Below are 13,480 nucleotides of genomic sequence, written 5' to 3' on the forward strand. Positions count from 1 at the left end.
GAAGTACATAATCTTTGTAAGCAGCACAGTAAAAAGTTAATACTTAGCTTTCTTGTTGCACTGGTAAGTGAAGGAAAATATTCTTTTAGCTCTTCACTTTCTCACAGGAAAATAATAGACACAAAACATCAAAAGGTCCCTAGATATTGTTTCTCAACAACCAGCTTTTCCTTTGATGACAATGACATCTTGGGTTCCTGATTGTTCTGTGACCTCCAAGAGTAGTTTATATGTGAAAAAGGAAAAACACCTGGAGAAGGAGCTGCTGCTTTCATGACATCATACAATGGAAAGAAAAAAATACCCTTAAACAAATGTCATCCATACAAAGGAAGAACAAAAAAAAGAGTCATGGGAGTCTAGGTGATAGAAATCTCAGCAGGCCAATTTGAGGCATATACATAACCATTTACTTATCAATATAGAGCCAGCAACTGGAATCAGTTTGATCCACCCTACTTACAGCAGGACTTTGTTAGACCCATCAGTAGTAAATAATGCCATGGAGGCTTTTTTATAAGTTTAAAGCTTAGGCCTTTGGCGGCACAGATTCCCAGCTACCATCTAGACTGATCCAACTATTCTTGCCTATGACCCGCCATGTGACTACCTCTCTGTTCTGCTCTGGTGGATGTCTGTTCCCCTCCATGTCTGCCCTCAAATGTCCTGCTTCTGCTTTCTTCTCCTAGTGTCCATCCTCCCCTGCCATTTCCCTCCCACCCTATTACGCATATCTCCCTCTCCCTCTGGTTCTCGCTCTCGCTCTGAAAGTCTGTCCCTAACTTCCTGTCCCAATACCAAGATTCTGCTATCACTTAGCTCCCTGCCTATATGGCTATCAGTAATTAATAATGTAGAGACACACCTCCTTCACACAATGTGAAGGAAAGTCACTCCAACATGTACTAAAAGAAACAGCTCTAGAAATACAAAGCATGGGCTGGGAGATGGCTGTTCTTGAAAGTTTTATTATTTTTAAATGAATTAGTATTACTAAAAATTTTATATGGTAAGTTTTTATAGAATATAAATTAAAACCTCATTGGGATCCTCTACTTTTAGACACAAAACATCAAAAGGTCCCTAGACATTGTTTATAGTTTATAATTTTTAATAGTTTATAGTTTTTAATAGTTTAGAGGAGTCCTGTGTCCAAAATTCTCTAGCAGCTAAAGTCCAATCGGTAGCCGTATAAAATGTGGTATTTCACTGATTATCCAACATTTTTATCTTGTTCTCTTTCTCTTTAATTAGGTTCTTTAGTAATCGAGGATAAAGAGAGCCAGCCACAAATACCCAAGCAGAATCCTGTCGTGGAACAGAGTTCACAGCCACCTGGTTTGGCTTCCAACCAGTTATCCAAGTTCCCAACACAGATCAGCCTAGCTCAGTTACGACTCCAGCATATGCAGCAACAGGTAATGGCTCAGAGGCAACAGGTGCAACGGAGGCCAGCACCTGTGGGTTTACCAAACCCTAGAATGCAGGGGCCCATCCAGCAGCCTTCCATCTCTCATCAGGTAAATTTGGAAGCAGGCCTGTCCTAACTTAGATAACTGTAGTGTAATTGTGTTGAGCTCCTTACAGTAACCAACACCCCACACACAATGCCCTTCATTTAGATATTAAAGGTTCCTTGATCTAACACCTAGTTTTTAGCTCAACTCCAGAATGACTTAATGATTTATTTGCTTACTATATCTATTTTCAACCTCCACACATTGTCATCTAGTTCTGTCAAGGGATAAATATTTATGTTCTCAAATAACTTATGCCTGTGTTGGGTGTAAAAGTGTTGTGAACCTCTAATTCCTATATGAGTGCATCAAATTGATCAATACTTTAAGGATCTCTTTGGGACAGTATTTAGAAAACCACACTGCATTCTAGAAAGTAGGACAATAGTATGGTTTGGTCTGCAGCTCATTAGAATTCTGTCTTTTTAGCCTGTTTCATTTTTCCTGAGTAAATCCATATACTATTCCTAGTCTTACTGGGTGTGCAGTATTCTGTCATTTTTCAGTCCTTTTATTTTTTGACACATGTTTGCATTGTATGGTGAACAAAGTATTGTGCATGTCGTCATGTGTAAGCATGCACATGTCATGTGGAGGCCAGAGGTTGACATCAGTGTCTTCCCTTATTGCTTGCTATTGATTTCATTTACTGAGGCACTGTCTCTTGCTCAGCCCAGGGAGCTCACTGATTCAGCTAGTGTAGCTAGCCAGCTTACCTTGGAGCTCATCTATCTCTGCCTTCTGGGTGCTGAGATGTGGGTGCTGATGATCTGAAGTCTCCATATTTGCTCAGTATGTGCCTTATTCACTGAACCAGCTCTCCAGTCCCTCCAGTCTAGTTTTAGTTCTGTGTACTTTTATCAAATAGCTTAACCAGTCTTACTCAGGTTAGACATGGACCTACATAGATGAATAAAGGCTTGATAAAACATTTCATCAAACTCTTTCATAGAATTATAATTTACAATTTGTAGCTAATTTTATCTTCTCCCTGTTTGGACAGAGGGTTTATAATGATTTTGGTAAATGACACAACTGAACTGGAGTTTCATAAAAGTCAAGCACATTGGACAAAACTATGCTAAAAATTCTCATTACATTCAAAAGCAAAGCTTAGTTCAAACTGTTTTGGCAACAAAAGTAAAAAGGAAGCAACTGGTACAGATATGAATAACTGATAAAAAGGAAACATTTGTTTAATTAGGAGGAAAAGCTTTATTTTACTACTGTTTTACCAACACTAGGATATATGGTGTGGTGATTCTTTATGGAAAGAAATCTAAATGGCATAGCCTTTTTAGTAGCAATTTAATAAAATGTCGAACTAGCTTTCAAAAGATTCCTTAGTACTGGTTGAGAGTTCTAGCCGTACATGCCTGGGTTGTTATTTGCCCATTCGTGGTGCGGGGCCACAGCACCTAGCCCCTGAACATGCTCAAGTACGTGTTCTTCCACTAGTTTTAACAAGGAAAGGAAGTAAATCCATCATCTTAATTAATTCCCTATCTATCAAGAGGTAATGGAGGCAGTTAATCAATAGCTATTTAAGGAAATTGCTTATACACATAAGCAATAACAACAGAAATAGCATCCAAGCCTTCAGCCTACTTTTCCCAGAAGTTGGTTTTTGATTTTTCAGTCTGTAGCATTTAGTGCTATAATTTCTATAAAGTCTCTACTATTCAGCTTAAATTTTTAACTTAGAAGTACCTTTCCCAACTTTCCTTATGTATTATTTTTAGTCTTCTCTGACCTCTAGTTCTTTTCCTTCTCTTTATATCTTTTCTGCTAAGTACTCATCTCCACATTTTTATTTTTTGGCTACTAGTTTATCCTCCTCCTGTATTTTGAGTTTTTTCATTTTCTGCCAGTCTGTGTACACGTACATGCTATGCACTGCCTGTCTAAAAGCAGGCGGGTCTCTGCGCTTCTGGTTAGGTAGTGTGTGCAAACCATACTCTGCGTTTGCCTTTATGGACAGGTAGATTGAAAGCATTGTGCTTATAAAAGTCACTTAAATGAGAGTTCCATAATTCTTCCTCTTAAGGTTAACCATCTCACTGGTGTTCTTAAAGTGCTAGATGACAGCAAAAGTAGAATAGTTCATTATGTGGCAAAGTAAGTGGAGCAGACTTGATAGACCGTTGATTTAGTGCTAGACAGTCTATGCTATTACACTGTGTGGATATATCTGATCATTTGAGAACACTGGCATACCATCACTATACATGACTTATAGCCTTAGTTCTCACTGTGCCCGTGCCTGCAATTTCACCATGCTCGGTTATTTTCCTCATTTGGTTTATTTTCATCTTGTAATTCTTGAATGATTTTTTTTTTCACAAGATTATCACTGGTTTTTCTGTTTAAGACCATATCTGGTTTTTAATAGTCTTGGGTTTGTCAAGTTTCATAAATTAATCTAACTGTAGCAGTTCAGGGAATAGGGAGAATACCACCTGACACCATGCTCAGCCGTAAGCTTCTCAATGGTAGGCAGGGTGAGCATTTAGTCGTAGTGGTCTGGCACCAAGTGTCTTCCCCCTCCCCCTTTGGTTGAATCATTGTATTGAGCAGTTATTGAGAGGATGAGACTATGGTGGCAGAAAATGTCTATTCTCCCTTAAAAATCATTTGTTTTTTTTTTTTCTAATAAATTTAGAAAATCTCTACTGTAATTCCTCAGAATTTTCTCTTTGTGTTCTTATGGTATAAAATTCTCATGTCACAAGTTTTATGTTAGGGCTTCTGGCTTGTTCCTCTATGTAGTTTTTCACTAACGTTATTTCTGCTCTTTACCTTGGAATTTCAGTTGGTCCAGAAATAGTATACAAATCTGTTTTTCAGTGGTTGTTTAATATATTCTTAACTGAGGGAGAAAGGGGGGAAATGAAGCTAATAATTTGGAGTAGGGCAATAATTTTCCTTTTTTTTTCCTTTCCTTTCTTTTCCCAATCACTCTTCCCCCTTTTAAAAAAAAGACTACTAATGCTACCACCACCACCACCCGTTCAGTGTTTCTTATGGTCTTAGTGAGGCTTCTATGGCAGAGCTGCTATCATAGAGGATTTTATATGGCAAAGATCTGGGCCTCTTTAGGAGGCCATTGTTACTATAGTACTTTTATTTCTTTTTCTTAATTTTTCCTAGCATCCACCACCACGTTTAATAAACTTTCAGAATCACAGCCCTAAGCCCAATGGACCAGTTCTTCCTCCTTATGCTCAACAGCTGAGATATCCACCAAGCCAGAATATACCACGACAGACAATAAAACCCAACCCCCTGCAGATGGCTTTTTTGGCTCAACAGGCCATAAAGCAGGTGTGTATTGCCTTTCTCTCTAGTTGGTTCTATACTTCTGCTGGTCTGTACTTCTAGATCATATGAACTTAAAGGTAAACAATAGGTGATGAAAGTTGCTTGCTTGCTTTTTAAAAATGACTAGAAAACAGTGTACTCAGAAAGCAGATCTATGGTAAGAAACAGATCAGCAGTAAGAAATAACATCTCAGTGCTTTTTAATCAAGGGGTCCTTCCATACTCTGTATATAATCAGAGTTTGATTTAACATTTCCTGGTTTTATTTCCAAACTCAAACCTGAGCTGGGCACATTGGGCCACACCTATAATCCCAGCACTTGGGGAGACAGAGGCAGACAGATCTCTGGGATTTTGAGGCCAGTCTGGTCCACAAAGCGAGTCTAGGAGAGCCAAGGCTACACAGAGAAATCCTGTCCCAAATAAATAAATAAAAATAAATAAACATAAATAATTTAGGGTGTAAATAATTTAAGATTTAAATTGTTACTTGGCATCAAATTCTGCTTATTTTCCTAATTTATGATCTCTCCAAGTACATTATTTTTAGATCTCACTCTGAGTACCTTGCAGGGTTGTGATGAGAGCTATCCTAATGTATATAAAAACACCTGGCATCTTTCAAGCATTCAGCTTCTCTTCTTCCCCATTTATTAGATTTTAATGGCTAGATTATTGCCTTAAGCCAGTGACATGAAGTTGAACTCAAGAATGGCAGAACCAGGGACTCAAGGCTAAGCTGCACAAGAGTGTCTCTGCTGGCATTCAGTGGAACTTTTATTTGAATGGCTCAGGATATAGACTTCATTTCTCATCACTATCACCAGATGTGCTCACAAGACAGACTGTCTTGAGGCCAATTGGGGCTGTTTGCTAAGCTGCATTTCTAAGGGAATAGAAAACATCTTGCCCATGGCATTCCTTGGGCAGGTGGAAGCATTCCTATCCGGGGGATAAACAGTTTTATGGGAACAGAGTTCACAAAACAGGATAGTACTAGGAAATCTATTATGTGCATGCTTTGGTAAATACTCTTAAATTTTTTTCTTGAATATTTATTGGACAGAAATCTAAATATAATGAATAAATGAGCAGATAAACCAGGAGAAATATTGTGAGAAATATGACTGTATTTTTTAAACTTTCTGTGTAGAATAGATTTACAAATGTTACGTACTTTTTAAAAATGTTTATTTATTGGGAGACTGTCAAAGATGTAGGGCTGGACAATGCTCTCGGCACAATTGCTGTTAGAGTTCAGCTTGTGGGTGTCCTTATCTTTCCACCATAAGGGTTTTGGGGATCAGGTGGTCAGGCTTGGCAACAGGTATTTTATACACTGAACCATCCCATTGGCCCCAGAAATTAGTTTTAATGCATAAGTTTACCAAATTATTGCATTCTCATGTAATAGATACACTTTTCAGCCACTAAGTTTACCATGTTACCTAATTTTTGTGAGATATATGTCATTTGTGTGTGTTTTATCTTATACAAAGGGAAAAACCCCAGGTAGGTACTCACCAACTCTGACTCCTTATTCTCTGAAGGGGAGGAGGAAAAAATACAGGAATAAGATAATGGTGTTGCACCTTAAAAAACAAAACAAAACAAAAAAACACCTTTAAAAAAAAAAGATAAAGGTGTTGAGTGTGAATGTCCTGAAGATGACATTCACATCCAACTTCATATATTTCATATATAAGATTTTTCAGAAAATCACTCTACAGTGTCATCCATATATAATGATAATGTGTTTGGATAGTTTTCTGCTGAATGACCTTGGGATACCTTTCAGTTCTCCTCCTAACCCCATATTTATTCTGAAATTTTTGTTTTTCAAGTATATCAAGTATTGAAATAAATTAGTGAACAATTTGTTTCCCCTGCCTTAATACTTATTAACCACATGCCTTTTTATCTAACTATCCATTTTTACCATACTTTATGTAGGTTTTGAAGCAACCAAACAGCATGATTCAACTTTGTATCCTTCAGCATGCCTAGCATTATCTTTGTGTTTATCTTAGCTTCTAATATGAATGAGAAGGCTTTTCTCAAGGCTTACTTACTTTTTCATATATGAAAAATAAGAAAGAAGAGTATAAAAACCTTACAGCCTTAATTTATGGCTAAATATTTTTGGCATTTCAGCTAGGGACAAAAGAAAATGTATGTTTTTAATTCTCCTGCTTTACCTTGAATTCAAGTGGCTTTTTGTATCCTTGTATTTCTTGTCCATTTCATATATATGTAAATACATTTTGCAAGGATGTGAAATGGTTTTCTGGTATGTGCTAGAAAAAAGGCTTATTTGTTATTTTTGATATGATTGACACATCCCCATGCACACACATAATATGTCTCCTCTCTGTTTGCCCTCTCCTCGTCTTGGTACTCCAGTGGCAGATCAGCAGTGGACAGGCCACGCCCACAACTGCCAGCAGCTCATCCTCCACTCCTTCCAGTCCCACAATCACAAGTGCAGCAGGGTATGATGGGAAGGCTTTTAGTTCACCCATGATTGATCTGAGTGCACCAGTGGGAGGTTCTTACAATCTTCCATCTCTTCCAGATGTAAGTTTATATAAAAATCTATACTAATAACCTCCTTTGAAAAGTAATAGTAAATTTGGATTTAGTTTGAGGTGGGGGGTTATTGGTTTATCAGCTATTTCGGAAAGCTTAGTTTTATTCTTTAGAAATAAAATGTGAGTAAAATTAGAAATCATGATCACTTGGACATACAAAATAATGTTGTGCGGGGCCATGATGTTAAAGATGTTTGTAGAAGAAAGACCATAGGATGAAGGCTGGGAAAGGAGGGAAGTAGGATGAAAAAGTAGATTGGATTGTTCCAGACTAGACTGTGAAGTGTAAGTGTAGAGGTGAGTTCTGAAATGCAAGACCCGGGATGAGGTGGAGGAAAGAGTGATTTCCTTGGTAAAACACCAGACTTGCGTACTTGAGCATAGCACCAGCAGAGTTTTCTCTGGTCCGTTGCCTATTTAAATTAAGCAATGTACTCAGCCTTTGACAAGTGACTTTATTTTAATTTATTTTTTATATTAATTACAGTTATCGCTTTATATCCCAGCTGTAGCCCCCCCCATCTCCTTCCAAGCCCACCCTCCCTCCCTCATTTCCTTCCAAGCCCCACTCCAAGTCCTCTGATAGGGGAGGTCCTCCTCCCCTTCCATCTGACCTTAGCTTAACAGGTCTCATCATCAGGACTGGCTGCAATGTCCTCCTCTGTGGCCTGGCAAGGCTGCTCCCCCGTCAAGGAGAGGTGGTCAAAGAGCCAGCCACTGAGTTAATGTCAGAGTCAGTCCCTGCTCCCATTACTAGGGAACTCAGACAAGTGACTTTCTAAAGGCAGAAAATAGCAGTGTTATGTTGCTGGTTCCCCACACATTTGTTTTCCTTTTGTGTTTTGTTTTTGTTCATATGTGTGTGGGAGTTTTCCTTGTGTGTATGTCTGTGCACCATATGAATCCTTGATGCCTTTGAAGGCCATTAGGACATCAGATCCCTTGAGTCTGGAATTACAGACCATGAGGTGCCGGAAATGAAACCCTAGTCCTCTGGAAAAGCAAACAATGGTTTTTTGTTTTGTTTTGTTTTGTTTTGTTTTGTTTAACTGCTGAGCCATCTCTTCAGCCCTGTTTTCCCATATCTTACCCTGCAAGGTTAGTTAGGAAGTCTCAATGTCATAATGTACATACAAGCGAAACATGACACATTTACGTTTGTGAAGTATTTTACACACTTCAGTTAGAAGGAATCATATATAAGATTATGAAAGAACTTTTAATTTTTCTTTGATTTTTTTCAAGATAAGATCAATTATATTTCCCAATAATTGTATTATTTATCTCACTAGAGCCACTATATAATGCTATGCTAAATGGGTAGAGTGTACTTTTTTCATACATACATCAGACAAAGGAAAACTTAGTCTAAATTTTAATTTCTCTTATTCTCTGGATTATTCTATAATATAAATTATTTTTATTACATTAAGAAACCCAATCCTTTATGCACCATCTTAAAATTATTGGCTAAAGTAGTACCTAAGAATATTAAAATACAGATGACCTTGTCTACTTTCATTCCACCACTATAATGGAGTTTTTTTTTTTTTTTTTGTGCCTTTTTTTTCTTCTGTGTTATGTCATTATGTACAGTCTATGTCATAGCTGTAGAACACAGGTCTTACAGAATCCCAATTGAGAGAGGGTTGAAATGCATGAAGGAATTATATATGTTCTTGGAAAACTTGGTGTTTTTAGGCATGACGAAATATTTGCATTTGAAGCATAAAACTTCTTAAATTTATCGTGCGTGTGCGTGTGTGTGTGTGTGTGTGTGTGTGTGTGTGTGTGTGTGTGTGCCTGAGAGAGAGAAAGAGAAAGAGAGAAGAGAGCACATTGATAGTATTTAGGATTGATGTTTTCTTGTAAATATAAAGTGGTTTTTAGTTTGCAAAGTTATTTTGCCCTGAAATAATTTCTTCTCTTGGAAGATTGATTGTTCAAGTACTATCATGTTGGATAATATTGCAAGGAAAGATACAAATGTAGATCATGGCCAGCCAAGACCTCCATCAAACAGAACGGTACAGTCACCAAATTCATCAGTGCCATCTCCAGGCCTTTCAGGTAAAGCCACCTTTTGGATTTTTAAATGTTTTCTAGTTTTTAATTCATATTTTTACTCATAATGATTAAAAGTTCCAGGGCTAGAGGGATGGCTCAGAAGTTAAGAGAACTGGCTGCTCTTCCAGAGGACCTGGGTTCAATTCCCAGCATCCATGTGGCAGCTCACAGCTGTCTGTAATTCCAGATACAGGGGATTTGGTACCCTCACATTGACAACATACTTGCAGCCAAAACACCAATGCACATAAAAGTAAAATAAATCGTTTTTTAAGAAACATGATTAAAAGTTCCTCTCTGCCTTATTTTGGGGGCAAGGGTCTGCCTCAATTTTTAAATGATAATGATGACTATATCTTGAGGTTTCTTTTCTGGTATATTGTTGTACAATAATAATATTATTTTACGTGTGACATAGTTTACATGTGGAAGTCGGAGGACAACTTGGAGTTGATTTTCTCCTTCCACCAAGTGGCCTCCAGGCTTCAACCTCATGTTGTCAGGCTCGGTGACAAATGCTTTAAACCCACTGAACCCACCTTACCAAACTGAGTTCTTATACCAGGTAAAGCTAGAACTCGTCACAAAGAGGGAAACAGAGGTTAAACTTTTATACTTTTTCAGTTTCAGCAAAATTGATTGGCAGTATAGCAACCAATAAGCAGTTTGCTCACACTCTCATTAATTAATTTAATTGCTTGTGATATGGTCTCTTTCAGAATGTAATTTGTCTAGAATCATTTAGTTAAAATACACAAGAGGAGTGCAGTCTTTGGTGGTGTATTTATTTGTTGGTTTTGAATTGTGTTTAATAATGCCTAAGGTAGGGAGGTGGAGAGATGACTGTGGTTAAGAGCACTTCCTGCTCCTGCAGAGGACCATGATTCTATCCCCAGCACCCACATAGTGCCTTACAGCTACCTGTAACTTCAGTGCTGGCCTCCCCAAGTGCGGCATGCGTGTGCTGCTCTAGATACTACTCCTGAACACTTGATAGAGCAGGTAACTCTTCTGTGCCTTCTTAGGGAAGCATGAACAGATTCATCCATATAATATGCTGGTGACAAACTAAAGAAAGAGTTGCACTGAAGTTCTAGCCTGGTGAGCCAGTGAGTCCACCATACCCTAACTCAGCCAGGCTGGGCCCCTGGAGCCATCTGCTCAGTTTGTGGGGGCCCATCTACCAAAGAGCTCCTCTGCCCCAACACTTGCTTACATAAATATTCTCACTTTCTGAATCACGACTCCTAAGTTTTGGAACGTTTCACTAGCCTCATGCGTTTCCTCAGTTTCCTGAGTCTTAGGAGCTTCCCTTTTTCCTGGAGGAGAGACTGTCAGTGAGGTTAGTCGTACAACAGCATTACATGGAATAATGCAAAGTAGTGAACTTTAAGTAAGTTTTCCAGCAGTGTTACCAAAAAGTAAGGTGGTTACAAAATTTAAGTAGAGATTCCTACTTTAAACATGAATTTACATAAAAGAAAAGACAAGTGCACATGGATAAATGAGGAATGCTCTTGATGTTGCTGAAAGAGACACGAATAGGTATTCCCTGCGCAGTAAAGGCATCCAGCAAAGTAGACTAAACAAAAATGTTTTCTTTCTCCAGCTGTCATAAGATTTGGTTTCTTAGTGTTTATTTGTCCTAAACAGGATTTGGTTTCTTACTACTTAGAATAGCCAAGGTTTGAATAGTGACAATTCTGCTGACGAAAATGTCAGCAGGTACTTTGGTGTGAACTGATGCTAGAGTAACTTGGCAAAGCATTTCTGAAGGCACCCTGGCAATAGTCTTAAAGCTGACATCTGTCTACTAGAAAGGTCACCATGTAACTTACACTGCGTCCAGTTGGTAGAGCTCACTTATTAATGTTACTACACTTGTGTGCGTACATATGCATATAAGTGCCTCAGCATGCACATGGGGGTCAGAAGACAGCTTGTGGGACTCCAGTTTCCTTCCACCATGGTTGCATCGTAAGCCTCTAGCTTGGGTCATCAGGCGTGGCACCAAGCAGCTTTACCTCCTGAGCCATTTCCACAGCCCCAGCATGGATTCTTGTTTGTGGCAACAATTCAGAACCTCTTGTTTCTGCCTCACATCGGAATCTAGCTTTCTCTTTTCCCATTAATTGTTCTCATGTGGTTTCAGGGATTGAGCTCAGCTTGACTGTCAGGCCAGCTGACTAGTGCCTACCTCCGTGCCACCCTGATGTCTCCTTGACCTCGTTTTATATCAGCCCCATTCTCTTGTGTAGTTCTCACTGTCTCTGAAATCCTCTAGTCACTCAGCTTCAAGAAAGACTTGAAAAATGTGTTCTTACTGGTACTTTAGGTTGCAAGCGTGGAGAGTCTTCCGATGCACAGACATCATCTGGGCCCAGAAGGCAGTAGTGCCATGACGGTAAACTGTTGGTGTAACAAAATATTAAAGAGTGTGTGTAACAGAATTTTATTGGATATTCCTGGTTTGGGTATAATTTAAGTGAGCACATTCAAACATGATTGCATAATTATTAATTCACCTATATATGTGTATTTTCTTCTTTTTAGGACCTGTTACGATGACTAGTGTCCATCCCCCAATACGTTCACCTAGTGCCTCCAGCGTTGGGAGCCGAGGAAGGTAAATAGGTTTAACTGTATTTAATGGTGTAGTATTTCCTCATTATTTATGGAGAATTGGCTCCAGGGTCCATCTGAGTGTACCAAAACCTGCCAGTGCTCAGATCCTTTATATGATGGTACAGCATTTGTATGTAACCTGCCCATAGCTTGTCTGTGTGTGTCTGTGTGTGTGTGTGTGTGCTTTAAATCATCTCTAAGTTACTGATAGTGCCTAATACAAAGTGACTGCTCTATAATTACTTGTTATATTGCATTGTCTAGGGAATAATGACAACCTCCTCCCAAGAAAAATAGTTTGTACATGTTCAATTACAGACACATTCCCTCCCACAAGGTATTTTCCATTCATATATGTGAAGACCACGTACAGGAAGAGCCAACTGTGCATAAAATTTCTTGCATTTGTCAGTGTTTTGATTCTTGGTGAATTTTTTACTGTTAATTTTTAATTAATATTTTAATAGAGTAGTTAAACTAGTACAACTTTAAAGATAGAAACTATCTAAATCCTAAAAATAAGATAGTATTTGACATCATGGCAGCAAAGACAAAAGTGAGTGTAACATCTTAATATGAAGACAAAAACTTGGGGGGGGAGCACTATTTTCTGTACTTTTTGTTTTTGTTATTTTGAGGCAGAATATCATACAGTGTAACTCTGGGTGGCCAGTAATTCACTTACATAAATGAGGCTGGCCTCTTGTGAGGACACTCCTTGCCCCTGGCTCTGAGTGAAGAAGCAATCTTTCTTTCAGTGTTCTCTGGCTGTTGTAATGATCAAACATTGGTTATACTTTAAAAGAATTTTTTACAATTACACGCCTACATTGAGTTGTTATTTAGTTCTACCTTCATTGTGTTTGAAATTTACCTTAGATGTGAGTTCCATTTCTTGTTTGTTTTTGTGTATCAATCGAAAGTAGAATTCTCTAGGAGGAAGTTTGCTTATAGTCCCATAAGAGCAGAGTGGCCAATGGCACAAGGTTTCTGTCCAGCTACCAACTTTAAGGATCAGAAATCAATAACAGATGACATTACTAGTGTCTTAACACAGCTGTGCATGAAAGCCTAGAGTTCTTGTTGTCACTGACTAGACAGAAAACTAGGAAAGACTAAAAAGATGTTACTACTTCTAATTCACCACGTCTAGTTGAGCAGTTACAGAGCTTAGAATAGTCAACCCACTTAGGTATAATTCAAGTTTTACTTATCTTTTCAGATACAAGATAAACCTATGTGAAAACTTAGAGCTTTTCTGTCATCAAGGAAATTCATGCTGCATTTTGCAATTGCATTTTAACATCATTCACTGCTGATAGAAAATATGGTTACATTATTACAGAATATTCTTCAGTT

At 38.3% G+C, this 13,480-nt stretch overlaps 1 protein-coding gene across 3 annotated transcripts in view; it reads left to right on the plus strand.

The window, feature by feature from the left end:
* Window positions 1-13,480, plus strand: part of Trim24 (tripartite motif containing 24) — a 111,347-nt gene that overhangs the window by 78,573 nt on the left and 19,294 nt on the right. For 2 of the 3 annotated variants that reach the window (XM_060380199.1, XM_060380201.1), the window contains exons 9-13: window positions 1,255-1,520; window positions 4,668-4,841; window positions 7,242-7,415; window positions 9,364-9,499; window positions 12,050-12,122. In XM_060380199.1, coding sequence (XP_060236182.1) covers window positions 1,255-1,520; window positions 4,668-4,841; window positions 7,242-7,415; window positions 9,364-9,499; window positions 12,050-12,122 — 823 coding nt within the window. The remainder of the gene's footprint in view (window positions 1-1,254; window positions 1,521-4,667; window positions 4,842-7,241; window positions 7,416-9,363; window positions 9,500-12,049; window positions 12,123-13,480) is intronic. The other variant, XM_060380200.1, reaches the window with a different exon arrangement.

This window comes from Meriones unguiculatus, chromosome 3 (genome assembly GCF_030254825.1).
Source record: "Meriones unguiculatus strain TT.TT164.6M chromosome 3, Bangor_MerUng_6.1, whole genome shotgun sequence".
Lineage (NCBI taxonomy): Eukaryota > Metazoa > Chordata > Mammalia > Rodentia > Muridae > Meriones > Meriones unguiculatus.